Source organism: Drosophila erecta, unplaced genomic scaffold (genome assembly GCF_003286155.1).
Source record: "Drosophila erecta strain 14021-0224.00,06,07 unplaced genomic scaffold, DereRS2 tig00000305-arrow-arrow-pilon, whole genome shotgun sequence".
Lineage (NCBI taxonomy): Eukaryota > Metazoa > Arthropoda > Insecta > Diptera > Drosophilidae > Drosophila > Drosophila erecta.
Genome location: NW_020825220.1, coordinates 273,963 through 296,015, shown reverse-complemented (window position 1 = coordinate 296,015; position 22,053 = coordinate 273,963). Strand labels below are relative to the sequence as shown.

The window sequence follows — 22,053 nt, the reverse complement described above, 5'->3', positions numbered from 1 at the left end:
TTGTTATAGGGAAATTTGGCATCGATGCGCGCATGGTTGTGTTACGAAAGCAAATGTGTATGAGCGACTTAATTGTAGAACGAACAGAAGAACGCTAAGTTTAGGGTCCAAGCGCGAGAGAAAAAGAGAGAGAGCGCAAGAGCTTAGGACTGCTGGCGCCTGCGAGACACGACAGTTTACATAAATGAACATTTTTGGGACCTGCAGAAAATTGTATCATCATCTGTCTTAATTTATGTTATTGTCTTATATATGTTTTATAGAACTAATAAGGTAATTTTAATTTAAAAACTTTTTATTTAACAGTTTGAATACAATTGCATGCTAGATGTAATGCATTTCAAAGGATTGGCACGAGTTATTGGATCATTGGATAATACGATCGTATACGCTGATCTAGTTATAAATGTGTCCAACTTCAAGCTTCATCTAACCGACTTTCGAATAATTCAGTTCAGGTAAGACTAAAATGTATAAAAAGTATACACAAGTGTATACACAACAAATCTTAAAATAATACAAATATAATATAAATAAAAAAAACAAGAGAGAATGCTATAGTCGAGTTCCCCGACTATCAGATACCCGTTACTCAGCTAGTGGAAGTGCGAAAAAGACATTTTAAAATTTTCTGGAATATCAGTAGAAATTTGAAAAAAGAAAAATAATAAAATGAAAAAAAAAAATTGTGGACATGGCAGATTTTGATGGTTTGTGTCTGTAGAAATTTACAAGGCTAATAAAAAAGTGAAAAATAGGACAACATTTTTCAAAAGTACGGGCGTGGGAATTTTTTTTCGGTTTGTGAGTGTTAGAGTGGGCGCGCCAACATCATTTAACAAACTTGTATCTGGAATGTGCATGCCTAATCTCAACATTCTAGCTTTCATAGTTCCGGATATCTCGACGTTCATACGGACGAACAGGCGGACAGACGGCCATGCCCAGTTCGACTCGGCTATTGATCCTGATCAAGCATTTATATACTTTATATGGTCGGAAACGCTTTCCTCTGTCTGTTACATACTTACCCGTAAAATAGGTATATCTGTTGAAAATTTACACAAAAAAAAAAAAAAAAACGATTTACTTTATATTCATTTAGTTGACCGCAGTACCGTCTTTTAAATTCCCGGTTTGAAAATGTTGTGATACAGGTTATTCGCACTAGAACCTAGTAATGGCAATCAGCCAACAACTATTTTGCCATAAGCATACAATATTCACTGTTGAATTTATTCACTAAGCATACAATATTTTTGATATTCTTGAGACGCCTCCAAATTGGATGGTAGCTGACTCTAGCTATTTGCGTCTGTATTAGCTCCGATATATAATGCCTTCGATTTGTGGTGTGCTTCTTCAAAAGCAAGCGAAGAGGCACAGGTGCTTACGAAGACGTTTCCAATTGCAAATGTCATCCACGGTTGACCTTGGTTCTTCTTGGTTACTCTGTACTTAAGTGCATCTCAATCTGAGTTATAGAGAAACACGTGATTGATGAAGTAGCTCTTGAATCTGTCCACCAGTTCAGTACGTCTAGGTGCTTAGAACTTCTAGGGTGGCGTCCCATTTTGCCGAGCTAAAGGCATTTCTGATGTCCAATATCACCACCAAGCAGTATGCTTTGCTGCCCGAGTTACCGATCCATCGGTACTATACACCACCCCTCCCCCTAAACCACCTCGCCTACACAAATAGAAGACATCGAACCGGGAAGCTTTGCGATACAAAGTTGCAACATAAACATCAACGGCGAGTCAGCTGCCGTCATCCGCCCAGAGAGCTGACACCACATTCTTTTCGCTCAGACAGGGCAACGCATACGATTCCATATACATACTTATAAACATACTTATACTTTCTGCTGTGTCAGATACTTTATTTCTAAGAACCTTAACATTGTAACACATACATACATATTCACTATTAGCTTATTTAAGACGAAAGGAAAATGCGACGATCAGTCGATTTTGAGCACCAAGAACCAACATATCCATGTTAAAATCTCGAAATAAATCACTGATTCTCGCAACAAATTACTGATCGTATTCCTCCTCACAACCCCCCTGTCTTCCGCATTACAATACCTCACGAAGCTCCCCGGAGGTAACTGGCGCAGCCGGGAAACTGGAATGGAAAATACATTATTAAACCTTTTATTAGCCTTACTGTAAGTAGTTGTGGGAAAAGAGCGAGAATGAAAAATATGTTCAAACAAAACAAAAAGTGCAAAAATGTCTAAAAATTCTAAAAGTAATCACAACAAAAGTTCTACTACAATACATAAACCGCCTTAACAAACATACAAATCACTTATATATATAATAAAAAAAAAAAAAAAAACTATAACAAATACGCTGTATTCGTGAAATATGATGTGTGATGTACTTGTGTGAAATCAATCGCTGAAAGTCACTGCCGAAGTTTATTAAGGCCAAGAACCACATCATTATTTTCACGTGTACATATATATATGCGCAAAACAACTAAAGCAATATACACACACACAAATATTTCAAATGCAGAAAATGTAGTGTACCTGTGTGGCATCAATCGCTGATAAACCACTGCCGAAATATTAAAGGCCTGGTACTACATCGCAACAATACATACATATACAACAAAAATATATACGCAACATAACCATACATACATACGTGTAAAAGTGACGTGTAATGTACTTGTGTGAAATCAATCGATGATAGTCACTGCCGAAGTTTATTAAGGCCAAGTACCACATCATTATTTTCACGTGTACATATATATATGCGCAAAACAACTAAAGCAATATACACACACACACATATTCCAAATGCAAATAACATTATTCGAGCAATGAAATGTATGATTCTTAAGGCTGGATACAAAACCACAAATCACATATAAATTGCACACCTTAATAAAAAGGAAAACAACAAGAAATCCTTCCATGGGGCATACCAATCTATCTCCATCCACAACTTCAATAACACCAACCTCTTAGCAAAAGTGCCGCTAGGGAAAACACTCGTGATAGGAAACTATAAAAAAATTAGCCACATAATTGATCTATCCGAATACACCAACTGTATCGAAAAATTATATCACACTATCGATACCCTAAGACACGATGAAACACTCACCGACTCTATATTAATACTAAATGCTAAGCTCGCCCAAACTCAAAGTAAAATAGACGCACTAACACCCTTTTCACGCCACAAAAGAGGTCTTATTAACGGGTTAGGTAGTTTAGTCAAAGTCGTCACTGGCAACATGGACGCCAATGATGCAAAGAATATAGAAACGGAAATTAACCACCTAAAAAGCCAATCCACCACCATCTCAAATAACTTCAAAATACAGAACTCATTTAACGATGAAGTTCAACTACGGTTCGAAAACTTAACAAGACACATTAACAACGAACAGAATTTAATTAAAAACTTCTTCGAAAACATTCAAAATACAATTTACAAAAAAATATATAACAATGAAGAAGAAATAAAGAAACTACAGTATATAAATAGGCTTAATTATAATATAGATTTATTACTTAGCCATTTAAATGACATTATAGGAAGTACACTGCTTGCCAAAATTAATGTTATCCCAAAACTCATCTTAGATAAGACAGAAATAACCAAAATCAAAAAAATTTTTGAAACCCAAAACTATACAATAATATCCGAACAGCACATTTATAACCTGTTAAAAATGAACACAGTCAATTACCAAGACAAAATAATTTTCAGTATCAAAATCCCTATTTTTATTAATTCTAACTATGAAATGGCAAGATTAATTCCTCTTCCAATTAACTCCACACAATTTGTAATAGCACCTAAGTACTTAATATATAATAACAAAAGTAATAGTATGTGTTCAACTATGTATAAATGCCCTGTAATTGAAGAACAATTCATCTGCGAAATCGATTCCATCAATAATCTTAAAAATAATACTTGCCTGGGACACCTTACCCAGAATAAAACCAGCTACTGCGACATAAAGGAAACGGGACTCACGACTGATGTCTTCGAACCGGAAAAAGGCTTCATATTTATATTTAACGGGTACAACCTCCCAATCATCTCCTCCAACCAAACCATAACGAACATCAACGGATCGGCCATAATTAAATATAATAATTGCATATTACGAATCAATGAAATTAACTACGACAACACGGTGGTATCAACAGAAGAGCATCCCGACTTCTTCCTACCACCAATGCGGAAACTAATAAAAAATGCCTCTGTCGACGTACTTACCTTAGAAAGACTTCACCTGGATACGATCACAACATCCAACAAACTACTGGTCGTCACCGCAGGAAACGCTCGACACTCGACAACCCTGTACATCCTCTTCACCATATCCCTAATCGCCGTAATACTCACCTGGACACTTCGTAGGGACACCCACATCTTCCATACCGGGTCCGAACACATCCTTCCAATCGTCGCTCCACCAATTCCTCCGTTATGGCCGTCGCTCCAAACTGGGGGGGGAGGAGTTACCGATCCATCGGTACTATACACCACCCCTCCCCCTAAACCACCTCGCCTACACAAATAGAAGACATCGAACCGGGAAGCTTTGCGATACAAAGTTGCAACATAAACATCAACGGCGAGTCAGCTGCCGTCATCCGCCCAGAGAGCTGACACCACATTCTTTTCGCTCAGACAGGGCAACGCATACGATTACATATACATACTTATAAACATACTTATACTTTCTGCTGTGTCAGATACTTTATTTCTAAGAACCTTAACATTGTAACACATACATACATATTCACTATTAGCTTATTTAAGACGAAAGGAAAATGCGACGATCAGTCGATTTTGAGCACCAAGAACTTGCGGACATATCCATGTTAAAATCTCGAAATAAATCACTGATTCTCGCAACAAATTACTGATCGTATTCCTCCTCACAACCCCCCTGTCTTCCGCATTACAATACCTCACGAAGCTCCCCGGAGGTAACTCCCGCTTAAAAGTTTTTCCTATTTGATCATATTGGTCTGTGTAAAGATGATTTAAATGTATGTGTTCTAAGACTGTGTGTTTTTGTTCAAATCTAAGATTAAATTAGTGGTTTCCATAGGTATGTGAACATGATGATAAGGTTGTTCAGAAGGTTTTTGTGTTTTTATTTTTACTTTTTGTTGGCAATAGAATTTTTGGTTTACTGAAAACTCGATGTTTCGGAGTACAAACTACAAAAAACAATTAAATTAAAAAGGTTTTAAAAAGTTTAGCAATAAATTAATGTAAGTTATGACTTCCATACTCTTCCGCGTTTGTATCAATGTGCCGGAGGATGCAATTGTCGAGGAAACTCATACCACTGCCTTAAACAGGGCAAACGAAGTTCGTGTTTTATACTGCTTAAAAGGCCCACGCCCAGTTGATCTTCTCTCCCATTTGATATTGGTAATTTTATTCCCAATGGAAAGTTCGCATTCCTTACATGCTTGCCAATGGAGATTTCTACTACTTACTAGATATAAACTACTTCAATTTGGAGCTTGATTTCATATTTAGTTAAAATGTTATTTGCCAGCTATTGATAGGCGATCGCAATTTATACAAATACACTTTACACTTGCATGTGTTACAAATTTGCATGTGACATGCAGGTGTGAGGAAGCGGATGAGCAAAGGTCACAACACAGGCCCATGACCAGTGGGCACCATCAGATCCATTCCACCATCCATTCACGAAACCCGGATACCGGCTAGGAGCAGGCACGACGGGTGAAGAAGTCGAAGTGAAGAAGACGACGTAGTTTCCGACTTAATTCCTGGAAACGGAGCTCGTAAAATTTCGCTCTTCGGTTGGAACATCAACTATATCAGCATACACAACTCAAGAGAATCCGAGAATTCATGCTGGTTAAAAACTCCAGTATATCAGAAGTTACGGGCTACTTACCGGCGTTTCTAACAACAAGGCCACGAGCTCAGGCTACCGTGCTATTAGGTCCGGAAACGCTAGGTACAGGAAGGCGGGGGAACCTGAAGAAAGTTTCCCAAGACCGGGCAAGACATTATAATATGCGAAGCAATAGAAGCCTAGGATCGGTGACCTTGTTTGGGCCAAAGAGCACCATTTGTCGAAAGTGGCAGAGGGATTTACTGCTAAACTGAGAGCGATGTTCGATGGACCGTACCAGATTATGGATTTCGTAATAGTAATATAATATGTAAGATCCGCACCAGACAGACAAAAAAAATCGACCTATTAGTGCCCTTCTCCTGGAAAAGGACTTGGGCCAAGGGAGAACCATTAGGCTCCAGGTTTCCAGCGTAAGCTCGTCGTAATCAGATCGCGGGATATTGTTAAGCCTCTCACCTGTCCAACATAACGAGAATAAATATAAGAAGTGCCTGTAAAAACAATTGGATATCGTGCCGTTCGGCAGTCAACAGTCCTTACTGCCCCACCAACTTAGCTGTCGCTTGATCGGTAAACGATCGAGCTATATTTCGGCCACATTCCCTTCCCTTCACACATTCGTGTGCCAAATGGATCTTCGCGGGGCTTGCAATACGATCCTCATTTGTCAAGCTTGTTCGTCAAACGTTATGTCATAATTTTTGACCTACTCCACTTCTCGTGTCATTACCCTCTTCGAAAATGGCTTACCTACTCATTTTATCGTTATTGGATTCATATTATATTTGTATTAATTAATATGTTGGTGGTTAGTGACATGTGTAATATAAATATTAAATTCTAGTACACAAAAGCTATATAAGTTGACAATAATTTGTTTAGCGAAGAGTATCGAATTCCTTATCGGGCCACAGTGCACATGTCAACAAAAGCTGCTGGATATTCACGACTCCAAACGTTGCTCTGAGGGCTCTTATCTTTGTGCATCAATAACAAGGCTGATAGTCGCCGCGGGCTAGTTATCTTTATTTATAAAAAAATATTACTTTAAATTTAGTCATATTATATTTATTATTTTAAATTTAGTCAATGAGATGCATTGCCTGGAAGAGGGTAACAAATTAAAAGTCTTCTATGTCTTATACATTTCGGTTAACACTATTACAAAAATATATTGATCGTAAAAAGAAACGAAGTTGGCACGAGTATGTATATATCAAAATATAAACAAAATACGGAAACTGTGTTCAGCCAGAAGTTGGAATTATACATACATATACAGTGGTGGACACTAATTTAGCACACTATGCATGGTCGATTTTCTTTTCTTATTTTCTCAGTTGGTAAAATGATTAGATCAGTAATATTTATTGTGCGGGTAGGTTACTAAGTAGAGAAGAAGTACCGTTATTTTCACCTCTATAGCTTTTGTACACCAGCGACCTTCAGCTATTTTAAACCGAAGTTTTTTGTATTTACCGAAGTAATAAAGCACAATTAATTAATTTAATATCGAAAAAATTCGCTTGCTTCCAACAACTGTAAGTATAACGATCAAAGTGCTCAAGTGTGCTAAATTCGTGTCCAGCCGATTTTGGGGGTGTCTGGATAAAATCGAATGGCAAAGAAAGAATACAAAAGCTAGAGAGGTGAAAATAACGGTACTTCTTCTCTACTTAGTAACCTACCCGCACAATAAAATATTACTGATCTAATCATTTTAACAACTGAGAAAATAAGAAAAGAAAATCGACCATACATAGTGTGCTAAACTAGTGTCCACCACTGTACATGCGTCAATTCAAAACCTGCTGCTTGAAGAACCTGAGACACTTCAGACTTAATTACCTTTAGCTCCTCTACAGCACCAGTTAACATGTAATTGACGTAAAAATCGGATCCAATTACGTCGGCAGCTCTAGGGAATGAAAATCTTGCAGATTCACTAAACCTTTTTAAACACCGAAGGCCAGAAATGAGGCTTGTATAGTCTCAAGGATTCATAGGGGTCTCTCCTCAACACTATGAGTTGAAGCTTCCTATCCGCTTCATTAACCATTACTTGACGATACATTTTGCTTACATCGGCAGTCAGGGCATACTACATGCGCAGCCGGAAGCGGAGTAGCGTGGAGTACAACTCTTTTTGAATAGTCGACCCCACCATCAGAATGACATTTAAGGCCGCCTGAGACGATGTTTTACAAGAAGCATCGAACATGAGGCGCAACTTTGTCGACGGCCTTAACACGCATTGATGAGAAATGACATAATGTAGAGTGAAAGGGATTTTGTTGTATGTAGGCGACATGTGCCTTAGGGCGAGATATTCTTCCATGAATTCCAAGTACATGGTATTCATGTTAGGATATCGAGACAACCTTCGTTCAAGCCACAAAAACCGCCGTTTTGCAACCTCGAATGAGTTGCCCAACCCAGCCATTCGGATCGGACTTAAACGGAAGCCTATCTTCAAACCGACCTGATGGCAATACCTGGGAAGTCTTCCTGTAATTATCTTCACATGACTTGTGCTCAGGCGAAAGAATTTTCTTTTTATTTGGCATTTCCTCCAGTGGCCAACATTTCTTTGGTGTGCTGTCAATCAGTTCTAACGGTTCTTAAATACACCTGAAACTATTCACAACTTGTTTCGGGAGCGGATATTTTTATCGGCCCGAGACAATACAACCAAGTTGTAAAGTTGGTACACCCTATTTGTAAAATCACTTTGAAGACTCGCACATAAAACCAGCCAGAATCAAAAGCAGGGGGAGGGGTACAACCATTTCGTTGAGATATACGGAATGCAACCAAGAAAATGCAGTTTGACAGTAAACGAGTGTCTGATGACCAGTCCAACGGCCGCAATCGTTCACATGGAAATTCTGCTTTAGTAACGGGCTTAGTTCATCGACAGGGAATTGACTCCCAAAAAAGGGTAAATATGGAATATTACTCCTAAGTGACTGAATATTACTCCTATCAGACTGATGACCGGAGTAGCCAAGAAAAAGCTCTAAGCCGGTGTAAAAAGACCTCAGCCGACCGAGACCGACAGAGAGTGGTGTTCCTTTTTTTTCCGGGAGATGTCACTCTCGTGGGAAGACCATCTTAAGAGACAAGGAATTCGATCCCAAACTAAAAAAGTCATGATTTCGTTGTCAAGAAGTCCAGAGAACTTAGAAAGGACATCTTCGCTCCACAAAATTTCAGGATTCCAGAGTCCTGGACTGGAATGATAGAGGGGCAGGCAAAGGACACCTAGTAAAGGAAGATCCACTTTTTAAAACAACAGACAGGCAGTGAAGCGGGCGCCTTGCGACAATTCAAAGCAACATACAAAAAGTCTCAAGATGGGCGGCAAGGAGTCCATTGCCTCCGACAATACAGGCAATGAGATCAACACTGTGGAAGTAATCGACCACAAAGCCGAGATCCTACACTTGATTTCATCGCGGTGCTGTTGGTGTTTCTGGCGATATACAGATTAGTGAATACCTACAAGCGGTCAGTGCAGCGGCGTCGTGACCATCACCATACATTGGAAAGGATTGTGTCCAGCATTGTGTCCAACATCGTGAAAGGCGGTGTCCGCTTAACATATAAGAGCTCAACATATAAGGCTGTCAAATATCTCCGCCTTTTTGTCTTTTGAATTTCGCGGCTATGTACAAAGCGCTACAGAGCTCGTATCTGGCAATACTATACATAATTTGAAAGGTCTTGACATAACCTACAAAACGACGCTATGCGTTCAACAGTTATAGACGTGTAAACATGGAGTTCACTAACGCCGAAATTCGCGCTATTTTAAAGTTTTCCTTCGTTAAAGGCAAATCCGCTAAAGAAACGTTCCGTGAGATTAATGGTGTTTTGGGGTATGGTACTCTATCACTTCGAACCGCGGAGGAATGGTTTCGACGATTCAGAGCCGGTGAAAACGACACCATGGATAAGCCAGCCAGCGGAAGACCTGTGACGACAAATACCAATAAAATCATGGAATACATCGAGTTAAACCGGCATGTGGCATCTTGTGACATCGCCCAGGAGATGGGAGTTAGTCACCAAACCATTTTAAACCATCTGCAGAAGGCTGGATACAAAAAAAAGCTTGATGTTTGGGTGCCGCATGATTTGACGCAAAAAAACCTTCTGGACCGAATCAACGCCTGCGATATGCTGCTGAAACGGAACGAACTCGACCCATTCTTGAAGCGGATGATGACTGGCGACGAAAAATGGATCACATACGACAATATCAAGCGAAAACGGTCGTGGTCGAAGGCCGGTGAATCGTCCCAAACAGTGGCCAAGCCGGGATTGACGGCCAGGAAGGTTTTGCTGTGTTTTTGGTGGGATTGGAAGGGAATCATCCACTATGAGCTGCTCCCATATGGCCAGACGCTTAATTCTACCATCTACTGCGAACAACTGGACCGCTTGAAGCAGGCGATCGACCAGAAGCGTCCAGAATTGGCCAACAGGAAGGGTGTAGTGTTCCACCAGGACAACGCCAGACCACACACTTCGTTGATTTCTCGTCAGAAGCTACGGGAGCTCGGATAAAACCTCTATCGCATCCACCATATAGCCCGGACATAGTGCCAAGTGATTACCACCTGTTCCTGTCCATGGCGAATGCCCTTGGTGGTGTAAAGTTGAACTCAAAAGAGGCTTGTGAAAAGTGGCTGTCCGAGTTCTTCGCAAATAAGGAGGGGGGCTTCTACGAGGGAGGTATTATGAAGTTGCCGTCTTGATGGAAACAGATTATCGAACAAAACGGCGCATATTTGAACTAAATCCGATCACTGTAACACTTTTTATAAAGCATTGAATAAAGAGCAAAAAAAGGGGATATTTGACAACCTATTATATGCAGTAGCAATAAAAATTAGCAAATTAAACTCGCATAATTACGGCCGAACATAAAACAGCCGGCACCCAAAAAAAAAGAAGCAAACAAACAAAAATAGTGAACCTATGCATTTCGTTTACAAATGCCAGCAAAAACACAGTCTCGATCATACCTTCGTGGAGTGCAGACGCGTTTTTGCTTCGCTGCGAAATTCTTTGTGTTGAGTCTATGGACTAAGCCCGGCGCTTAGAGTCGCGGTGTCAGTGATCCCGTTCACCGCTAGTTATGCTCTACGCGATTACAAGTGAAAGAAAAACGGATAAGAAACAATTGCAAATTGCTGCCGTTTCAAGTCTCAGAAAAACGCTAAACATTACAGCCTGAAATCATTGAAGTAAAAAAGAAAACAATTCGTCTGCTCAGCTGGGACTCGAGCCGAGAGCCGCTTGACTGCCACTCGGCCACGGCCGCCTTATTGGAGCCTATCCAAAGGGGCACCGTGAACCTGAAGTCGGTAAATCCTTCACTATGTTCGAAAGTGATTTTGATATTGCAACGGATGTGACTGCGGCCCAACAAAAAATGAGAGATGCTCTAAATAGCTCATTGAATGAATTTAGCGCCCTATATGCACCGCCCTATATGCACCACGTCCCAAAAATAACAAGCGACGCTTAGAGTCAAGGTCCCCCAAGTCGATCGCCGAAATCACAAAGAACTCAAAAAGCCCACAACCAACTATATCTGCCAATCAGTTCGCGGTTCTGTCGGATACGGATACAGAAGACGAGACGTCTATCGATCTTCAAAACCCCAGCCACAACAACCCAGGTCAACTCCAATTAAGCCAGCTGCAGCACCAGCAGCACCAACCAAGCCAACAAAAACAGCTCCACCAGCAGCAGTTCTATCTTAAATCAGACCTCAGGCAGTAACGTAACTCCACCGTCTCACAAACCAACCCCAAATGTAGTAAAAAATTGCGAATCTCTGAACGGACTCATCAGATTTATAGATAAGACCGTTCACCCAACAAAATATTCCATTAAAAGCCTTCCAGATAATTCCGTTGCGATCCTGGCTTCAGACTCAGATACGTACAGAGCCGTAACGAAATCGCTTACTTTAAAAAAGGTACCAGCTAGCTACAAGGGCTGTCTCGTCTACCAGCAGATAGTGAGTCGACGTACTTCCCATCGTAGCCCTCCTCAACAACCAGCTATTGCACCAGCTGCACGAATAGGCAGTGTACCTATGCTTTCATACGGGAGCGTTGCAGGGGGATCCATCCAAACGCAGCAGGCCAGTCCGCAGCAATGGAGCAGCAACAATTTCCTCCACTAGGAAGTAGGAACCGGAAGCAGAACAAACAAAGCCAACAAAGGGATCGCAACCGGCAGACGCTGCAACCGGTGCTGGACTCAAACTCAAGACCAGAGCACCATCAAGGTCCACAACCTCAGCCTCAATCGTCTCTCCAACCAAACTTATCCCATCAAATGCGAAAACATCATACTGAACAGCAATGGCAGCGACAAGAACAAATGATTATGAGATCTGATGAGAAAATATCCATCCTCGTAGCCCAGATTGACAAGAGGTTCCAGATGATGACGTCAATGATGACGGTCATCACTGGCCTTATTTCGCAACACGCTCCAGGAACTGCCCTAGCTACCTCTGGTGTTCTTCCTGTTCGTCAAACCCAACCATGAGTCAAATTGCACTTAAAATTGGCGTGTGGAACGCCGATGGGCTGGCCAACAAGGCTCTGGAGCTGGAGCTTTTTGTGCGAAATCATAACATTGATATGTTGGTCAGCGAAACACACTTCTGCACCCGGTCATACTACAAGCTTCGTGGATTTGACATTCACCAATCCAACCATCCTGCTGATCGTCACCGTGAAGGCTCTGCAGTGCTCATAAAGTCCTGTCTTAAATACTACCAATTTTCAACTATGGACATTGATGTTCCTTGTGTTGCAGTCAAGGTTAAAACGGACCAAGGCGAAATAGCATTTACATCTATTTATTGCCCTCCAAACTTTCTGCGCACCAGCGATGACTTCAACACATTATTCGAGGAACTAGGACCCAAATTGCTGATTGCCGGAGACTGGAATGCACACCATCGACTTTGGGGCTCTCGAAATTCTACAGCCAGTGGAAGAGTTTTGGCTGAGTATATCTTCGGTTCAAATATCCAGCTCCTTGCAACCGGAGGGCCCACACACTACCCGTACAGCCAGCGTACGCCATCAGCAATCGATTTTGCAATATACGGAGGAATTCGCTCTGAGCTTTTATCCATCACAGACAGCTTGGAACTTAGTTCTGACCACATGCCCTTGGTAATCGAGCTAAGTACTGCTGTTCACAAGCTCTCTCGAAAGACGCATATTCTTCCTCAAAACGCGAATATTCCTCGGTTCCAGGCAGCAGTAAACCAACTTGTTAACCTTAACATGATTCTAAGCTCCCCTGAAAACATTGACGACGCCACCGAGCTCTTTGTCCGAAACATCCACAACCTCAATCCTCAACCTGCGGACAAGGTACTATAAACTCACCAGACCCACCTCATGCTCTTTTAAAACCTGAGGTCCTGGATCTGGTGAGGTCAAAAAGAGCCTTGCGTCGCAGGCTCATGCGTTCCAGAGATCCGGCCGATAAAAGAGCTAATCGTCGTGCTGAGGACGAGCTGAAGAAGTTGTTGCATAAAACAAAAAACGATTATTTCGCTAATTTGCTACGAAATGCTGATCCCACAAAAGCACACGGATTTTACCACTGGAAAGCAGCAAGATCAAGAACGGCAGCCCCCTCGCAGAATCCCTATAAAGCGTGCTGACAACAGTTGGTGCAGATCTGATGCTGAAGTTTCCTTGGCTTTTGCTGACGAATTGGAAGGACGATTTCAGCCATTCGACCTTGCGAAGCCTGAAGACGTCGAAACAACACTGACATTTATTAATACTGCATGGCCAGCTGCAGAGCCCATTCGTCATGTGAGTCCGAATGAAGTTTGTCTACAGATACAAAAATTGCACCCCAGTAAGGCTCCAGGACTCGACGATCGATAGCAGAGTTGCCAAGCTCTGCCAAAAAAGGGTATACTCTTTCTTGTGCTCCTGTTTAACTCCATGTTACGTATTCACCACTTCCCTACACAATGGAAGTGCGCTGTAATATCGATGATACCAAAGCCAGGCAAACCGGAGAATCTTGTTGCGTCATACAGACCAATAAGCTTGCTGCCCATATTCTCTAAAATTTTCGAGAGAATATTTCTTAGCAGAATGATGACAGTTAGTTGTGTTCAGGACGCCATTCCAGATCACCAGTTCGACTTTCGGAACCACCATGGGACCCCAGGACAAGCACATCGTATAACGCAGCATATCCTAGATGCCTTTGAAAATGGGCAATACAGCTCTGCAGTCTTCCTAGATGTGAAGGAAGCATTTGATCGAGTGTGGCAAAATGGCTTGCGTTTTAAGCTAAAATCCCTCCTGCCAACTGCGCAATATCTCCTCCTAAAATCATATCTGCTGGAGCGAACATTCATGGTCGAAGTGAGAGGTGAAAGATTCTGTATAGAACAGGACCCAGTACACTACCCTGCGTAACGCCAGTTCGACTGCATCTGATGGTAGATCTTTCACCTCTCACTTCGACCATGAATTTTAAATAAAATTGCAATTGCAACTTGCGGGAAGCTTAGGAAACTAAACTGGTTGTTGAAGCCAGCGAGCCAGCTAAGCCTAAGGAACAAAGTGCTGCTCTACAGAGCCATAGTGGTCCCTTCGATGACCTACTGCGTGCAGATATGGGGTACGGCCTCCGATTTGAACATTATGCAAGTGCAAAGGGTTCAAAACCGAGCGTTGTGCACGATCACAAATGCGCCCTGGTATGCAAGAAATGTGGACATTGCAAACGACCTCAACATCGTCACTGTTAGGCAACAGATCAATCGCCATTCAAGTCGCTACAACTATCGGCTTCAGGCCCACACGAACCACCTAGTGACTTCTTTGGCTAACCCGACGTCCAGGCGAAGACTAAAGAGGCGACATCCAGGAGTATACATATATATCTCGATATGCAATCTTTACATTGTGTACTTTTTTTATGTGTTTACATTTTTTTGTTTAATCTACAATTATTGGTGCACGAATATATATGTATGTATAATCCCATTAACATGCATTGCAACAAGCAGTATTGAAGGATTAAAGGCTTAAAGTGTGATAAGTTTGGCGTAACACAGTTCCCGTAATTTTTTTGTTTTCTTACCAATTTTGTATTCTTCCGATTATTATATATATTATATAGTGACATATCCCATAGCCCCTTAGCTGTGTACACACTACCCCCACACTACCCATTATGTACCCCCAATCAATACAAGATAAGAACCAGACTGTCATGTGAAAAGTGGATATAACTGAGACAAATCATCCACTGATAGACTAAACATTTCTTGCCTAAACCCACATAATTGTCACGTTCCCACGTTTAAAGTTCGGACTCGCAAACAAAAGTTTTAAATTTCAAATAAACAAAATCGTAAGAATCTAAGAGCACTTGTATCCAAGAGCGAATGCACTTGAATCCAAGATAAATGCAGATAACTCCAAAGCTCTCTCTAAATCCTAAAATCCGAAGTCCATACTTGAATAGCTCGAAACCGAGGCTTGAACGTCAATCAATCTAGATCAATAAGAAGAGTTCAGTTTAAGACCTAAATTAAGAAGGTCAGTGTTCTTCAAAATAAAGTGTTCAGATTCATAAAATAATAAAATCAGATAAAATCAGATCAAAATAATAATCAGATAATAAAAATTATATTTTCTTTACTTGTAAATATTACCAACATATAATTGGCGCAGTCGGTGGGATCATCATTAAAATAGGAAGTCCTTTTAGTACGGTACTGGTTATTTACAGGATATGCTATACAACTAGCTAACGTGACCAGCGAATTAAAACAGTGATGGTCAGTGTGCGGTCGGAAACAAAATTTTATTAAAATTTTTAATTCTGCGGGTTTAAATAAACCAAGCATAATAACATTCTAAAACTCTGTGCATTAAGAAATTTACAAATACTACAATATGGCAGTTCCACAACATTATGAGATCCACCTGAATCAATTACTTGGCTAGATTAAAGAATGGCATTACTACGATGGCACCCTGGCAAGTTGTCTGGATTCTTCAACCAGGTCGAACAACTACTCAATCTCCCACCCAAGATGCCAGGAAGGCACATGTAATATATGGAGCGGTGAAACGCCTGAACGGACTCAGCGCTGAAAGCTGTATTGCAAGCAAGAGCAACGACATCGATGGAAATTAAAAGAACATTAGCAACATCATTCAAGGACCATAGACCATACGTAAGTGAGGCAACTGATGGAACCAATATACCCCAGTAGCATTAGTAAGTTTATAGAAAAATTAGAATTACAATTGGAATATTTTTGATAAACTAGAATTAGAAAATTACCCAATTAATAAGTAAAAGTACACTGAAATGCTAAAAAGAACGATTAAAACTACAATAGATCGAAAATTGCCAGATAGAAGGTACATGTCACTAGCGCGTAAGGATATTGATAGCATTGCCAAATTAAAACAAGCCACAATGGAGTTAGGTCTATATGACGCTAACCCCGAAAATCAATACTTTAATAAATTAGAAAAACATAAGCAAAAGAACAAGGGAAATATGTATCAAAACAATAATCAAAGATACTTTAACAGCAGACATAATAATTATGGTACTTACTACCCTGTAACGCATCAAAACATTAACATGCAAACCCCAAATCAATTTATGACTAATCAAATTCAGTACTTGACTCGTCTTATACCTGCTAATCAAAGGGGAAATTACTACACTTTTAGAAGGGATTTAACACAAGACAGACAAAGCAATCCTCTCAATTTTCAACCTTCAACTTCAAATAATGTGAACAATAATGGGCCGGTAAAAAGACAACGAGAAAGTCAGAGTGGACGAAGCAGGATGGATGTAAATTTTTATCAGACTGCCTCGGACACTCAAGAAACGCGGGAAAACGAACCAGTCCCCATGTTCTAATAAGCAGATATAAAGGAAAAAAAGACGTGACCGCATCCACAAAATTCCTTGACCCAAAACAAAAGGACGAATCTGCACCAGTGAAGGAATTCGATCCGAAATAGCAAAAGGTTAAGAGCGCACCCGCAAAGTGCCTTAAACCCAAGCTTAAACCAGAGCTTAAACCAAAGCTTAAACAAAATGAGGAGACCGCATCAGCAAAATGCCTCACTCCAAAATAAACATTGACACAGTGGACAATGTAAAACACTTTGATCCCAAGTCAGTTGACGACGATATAGTCAGCTTCGCGATAAATAACGAACATATAAATTAGAGGAAGCTATATGGAGAAATTCAGTACAAAGAATGTTAAAATTGCAGCTAGACAAATGTGAGTATATGAAGAAGGAAACCGAATTCCTGGGACACATTGTAACCACAAACGTCATCAAACCCAATCCAAATAATACTAACGCAATTACGAATTTTCCATTACCTAAGACACCGAAAAAAATAAAATCATTTTTGGGATTATGTGGGTTCTACCGCAAGTTCATTGCCAAGTTAGTTAAACCTATGACCCTTAAACTAAAGACAGTAATCGATACCAAAAATAAAGACTAAATTAAATCTTTAGAAAGGTTAAAAATTTTAATCATTTCAGATCCTATACTGATATCAAGATTTCTCAAAGCCATTTTCTCTGACAACTGATGCAAGTAATTTAGCTATTGGTGCCGTGCTTTCTCAAAATCATAAACCCATATCTATTATGCCAGTAGAACACTGAATGAACGCGAGATTAATTACGCTACAATCAAGAAAGAATTGTTAGCATCGTTTGGGCAACGAAATATTTCAGGTCAAATTTGTTCGGTAGACCATTTGAAATATTAATTGATCATAAACCTTTAGTATGGCTTAATAACATCAAAGAGCCAAACATGACGTTACAAAGATGCAACGTAAAATTGAACGAATTCGATTACAAAATTAAATATCTTCCGGGCAAAGAAAATGTACCATGTAGCAGACGCCCTATACGCCTAAAATAATTCCGAAAATATTCAACGTAAGAGAAAAATACGTGATAGATTTCTATCTCACCGGAAACCAATTATTTCTATCATGCATAGACGTCTATTCGATATTTGCATCACTCATTGAGGTGAAGAATAGAGATTGGTTAGAGGCAAAGAGGGAAAACCACAGGAGATTGAAGCGGATAATAATAATAATAATTATAATAATAATAATAATAATAATAATAATAATAATAATAATAATAATAATAATAATAATAATAATAATAATAATAATAATAATAATAATAATAATAATAATAATAATAATAATAATAATAATAATAATAATAATAATAATAATAATAATAATAGTAATAATAGTAATAATAATAATAATAATAATAATAGTAATAATAGTAATAATAATAATAGTAATAATAATAATAATAATTCACCACTTTTTTCAAAATGCTCAAAAAATATCGTGAGCCGTAATGTGATACACTGCGACCTACCCACTCTGGTTAGCTTCCAACATGACTTGATTGCTCAATTTCCGGCAACACTGTTTCGCTTTGTAAGAATGTTGTATTGGACGTAAGCAATAGAAACGAACAGTTAGAAATTATCACTGCAGAACACAATCGTGAGCACAGAGCGGCTCAGGAATATGTAAAGCAAGTCCTCCGAGATTTCCATTTCCCCAAAATGAGCAGCTTAAAAAAAGAAGTGGTTGCAAATTGCAAATATGCAGCCAAAAATGACAGGCACTCAAAAAAGCAAGGCTCGGGGAAACACCCATACCAAGTTACACCGGCGAAATGTTTCACATTGACATCTTCTCAGCCGATAGGAAGCAATTCCTAACATGCGTTGACAAGTTCTCGAAGTTTTCAGTGGTAAAACCAGTGCAGTCCAGAACGATAGTGGACATCACAGGGCCCTTGCTTCAACTTGTAAACTTCATCCCTAAAATCAGAACAATATATTGCGACAATGAGGCCGCTTTCGATTCTGAAACTATCACCTCCTTCCTGAAAAACAAATACGGCATTGGCATTGTGAACGCGGCTAGCTACATAGCTCGTCAAACGGTCAAGTGGAACGGTTCCACAGCACCTTGACGGAAATCGCCAGGCTAAATCGTCTTAGCCTAGACGAAAAAATCCGCGATACTGTATAACTAATCTTCAGGGCATATCAAGACCCTACACTCGGTCACTCAAGAGAAACCGGTTGAGATTCTCCAAACGGAATCCGATAATTGCTGCGAAGACATTAAGGACAGGTAGACATTAAAGACAAGGCAGACCTGGGAACCTGTGTTCTCATTAAGTGGGCGGTGATTCATAAGGACAACCTCAAATAGTTAACCCAATTATAGTAAGCCACATTATTAAATAGAAAGCCAGCCACATTTTTAAATAGTAAAATTTAAGTTAAAACACCATGGTCTCACTCTACGTTTGGATTACAGACCCTCACAACGCTCATCACCCTAGCAGTGGCAAATGCACGGATTACCGACTTTTCTCTCGCCCACTACATACCAGAAGTAGACGGAGATGTATTTGTGTTTGTGTTTCACTAGTATGAGATAGAAAAATTGTGCGACTCTTTTCCGCAATCGCATATGCGCAAATTACTAGATGTTGATACAGATCATTTGAGAACCTTAAATAAAACCACAGAATTCCAACTCAAATTCCAGTTAGATTACTATAAACTCAAAAACAAAGAGCAAGCTAACCGTCACCAATAATAAAATAATCAGAGCCCGAAAAAGCGATTTGGTTGACACCCCACATCTATACGAGGCACTTCAAGCAAGTAATATAATGCTGAAAACAGAATAACGAAATTTAATTTCACAGTAACATTGGCAAAAGCTAACATAGTAAACCCCACGATCCTTGAAGAAGACACTCCAATAGTTAGTTTATAAGAAGCCGCTATAATGAGGGTTTTCCAATCCGATGACATACTCCATATATTTAAGTCAGATGTAAGGTCTCCGTCGGTAGACGTTACCGGGTAGGTAACAAAACATCAAGTAATCCTCCGCGCTTAGAACGTCCAGCAGCGGTAATCGGACACTGCCTATTTGCCTTCAGTTCTGTCCAAGATCGGAAAGCTTGCGCTTCACGAATAAAACTTTGCTCCGGCTTTAGCCGTAATAACTTTGTCCTATCAGGCCAGCGATTAGGGAGTAAAGTAACTCTCCAACGTAATCATCATAAGAAGACTTTGTTATAACCGAATTATATTATTAGTTCCGCTGGAACACACCTCAACCAACGCACTCTGACACGCCGCCTATGTCGACGCGAAACAGGAAGGAACTTAATTCGTACACACTTATGTAGAAACAGCAAGTAATTTGATTGGGGTTGAATAAGTACATTTTTACTGCAAATGAAAGTCTACCATGTCTATATCGGATGTTGAATTTGTGAACGTTGTTCGTCGCCCACGTGTGGGCGGTAGAGTAGTCTCTGATAACGATAAAGAGGTTTTAGTCTACTTCCGTGATTGGCTAACTGTTCACACTTAGGACTAATAGATCGGCATTTCCTCCACTTATGGGTGTCAATGACCAACCCGGTAATTACCGGAGTATAATTTTCATGTGAACGATTGTGGCGTTTAGAATGGCGATTTGATACTCGTTATTTGCCAAACTGCATTTTCTTTGTTGCTATCAGTGCGACTAAGGAGCGAATTTCACCCCTCCCGTTTGTTTTTTTTGTGAGAATCTTTAACTGATACGGTTTTATAAACGTAACATGCTCGAAGTGATCGATGGTCTCTGCATCGCGTGCAATAAATTCGCAAAAATATATGGTATTGTACTTTATGAGCTTTATGCACTATTATGTATGTATAATAGTACCATTACCATATGGAATACCATATGTATTCTCGACAGCGCATGTCGGGAACCACATTCAGTGATTTTTTGCGCTGTTGCATTGTGGAGTCGAATGCTTATAATTTGAGACTCCATCGTGGTAACCTCCCGGAAAAATCCTTTTAGACTAGCTTAGCATTCAATTTCAGTTATGTTTTAATTCCACTGCCCCTTATTTAGTTTGGCTAAAATATATGCGATCGACTGTTCACGTCCGAGTCATCGGGCTGGAACAAGACTTCTCCCATTCCTTTCCGTTTTAAAAGCCTGGAAACACTGCAGTGTGGGCGAAATTTTTTAATGAATCTACGGATTACCACACCATGCCCAAAAACATTCGCATTTGTGTGACGAAACTTGGATGTGATAAATCTCTTGTAGTCATGACCATCAGGCCGTCTTTTGTCTAATTTTGGGCAACAGTGGTATTTTTCAAAATGTGTATTTTAAATCAATATATATACAGGTATGCATCTTTGATGGTCCGGGAATTACCCTTTCAGGCGTCGAGACAAACGCGATTTTTCCAGTGTTACTGGACATCCAGCTGATGTTGCTTTTTCTAATATACGATCAAGCTCAGCATATACCAATTTTCTTTGTGCTGGTGATATTGGCAAGTGACGTTGTGTGATTTGTCGGTCTTCGTTTGTTACTTCGATTATATGCTGCTCCAAGCTAGCATTTCCTTACCCTTTTCCAAGACAGTAGTGTTCAAATGTATTTTCTCGGCCATAAGCTCCTACCCTACTTTTCCAAGGAATGTTAGGCTGTCAATAACTTAAAAATACTCCCTGTTACTCGGGTTTCGCCGCTGATTGCTATGTATACACATTAATCGCTTAGTTTTCTTATCGGCCGCGTTCAGATTTTTAAGAATGCTCCCTTGCCAATGCAATTCGCAATAGCACCTGTATCCAGTAATGCTGGTATTCTTTCTCCGTATTCAGTATTAGAAAAGAAATGGCTATCACAAACCAGTGTCCAATAATTTATGCTTGAGCCTTCGAGGTTCTGCTCTGTTTTTTAGTTCTTGCAACCCTATTTAGCTTAATTGGTCATACGGTTCTCTCTCGTTTAAAATTTTCCGTTTAAAAAAACGGACAGCAGCGGAAATCGGACACTTTATCCGGGGTACCGCATTGCGAATTCATGGCTTGATGCATTGGAGCTAGAGTAAATCTTCCCATTTCTCTGTATTCAGTTCTAAGCAGGCACTTTAAGAATAAAGACTAGCAACTCCGGCACTTCGCCGTTAAATACATT

General features: G+C 40.0%; 1 protein-coding gene and 1 long non-coding RNA gene across 2 annotated transcripts in view; one reads left to right on the top strand and one right to left on the bottom strand.

Moving 5' to 3' along the window:
* Positions 1 to 308: 308 nt before the first annotated feature.
* Positions 309 to 22,053, top strand: part of LOC113564672 — a 41,969-nt gene continuing 20,224 nt past the window's right edge. Inside the window, exon 1 of the mRNA XM_026983515.1 lies at positions 309 to 458. Within this exon, the coding sequence (XP_026839316.1) occupies positions 322 to 458 (137 nt within the window). The 5' untranslated portion in view covers positions 309 to 321. The remainder of the gene's footprint in view (positions 459 to 22,053) is intronic.
* Positions 1,856 to 3,123, bottom strand: LOC113564675. Its single transcript, XR_003408232.1, has 2 exons — positions 2,899 to 3,123; positions 1,856 to 2,130 (listed from the first exon to the last, which is right to left on the bottom strand). It is a non-coding gene; the product is annotated as an uncharacterized LOC113564675 (long non-coding RNA).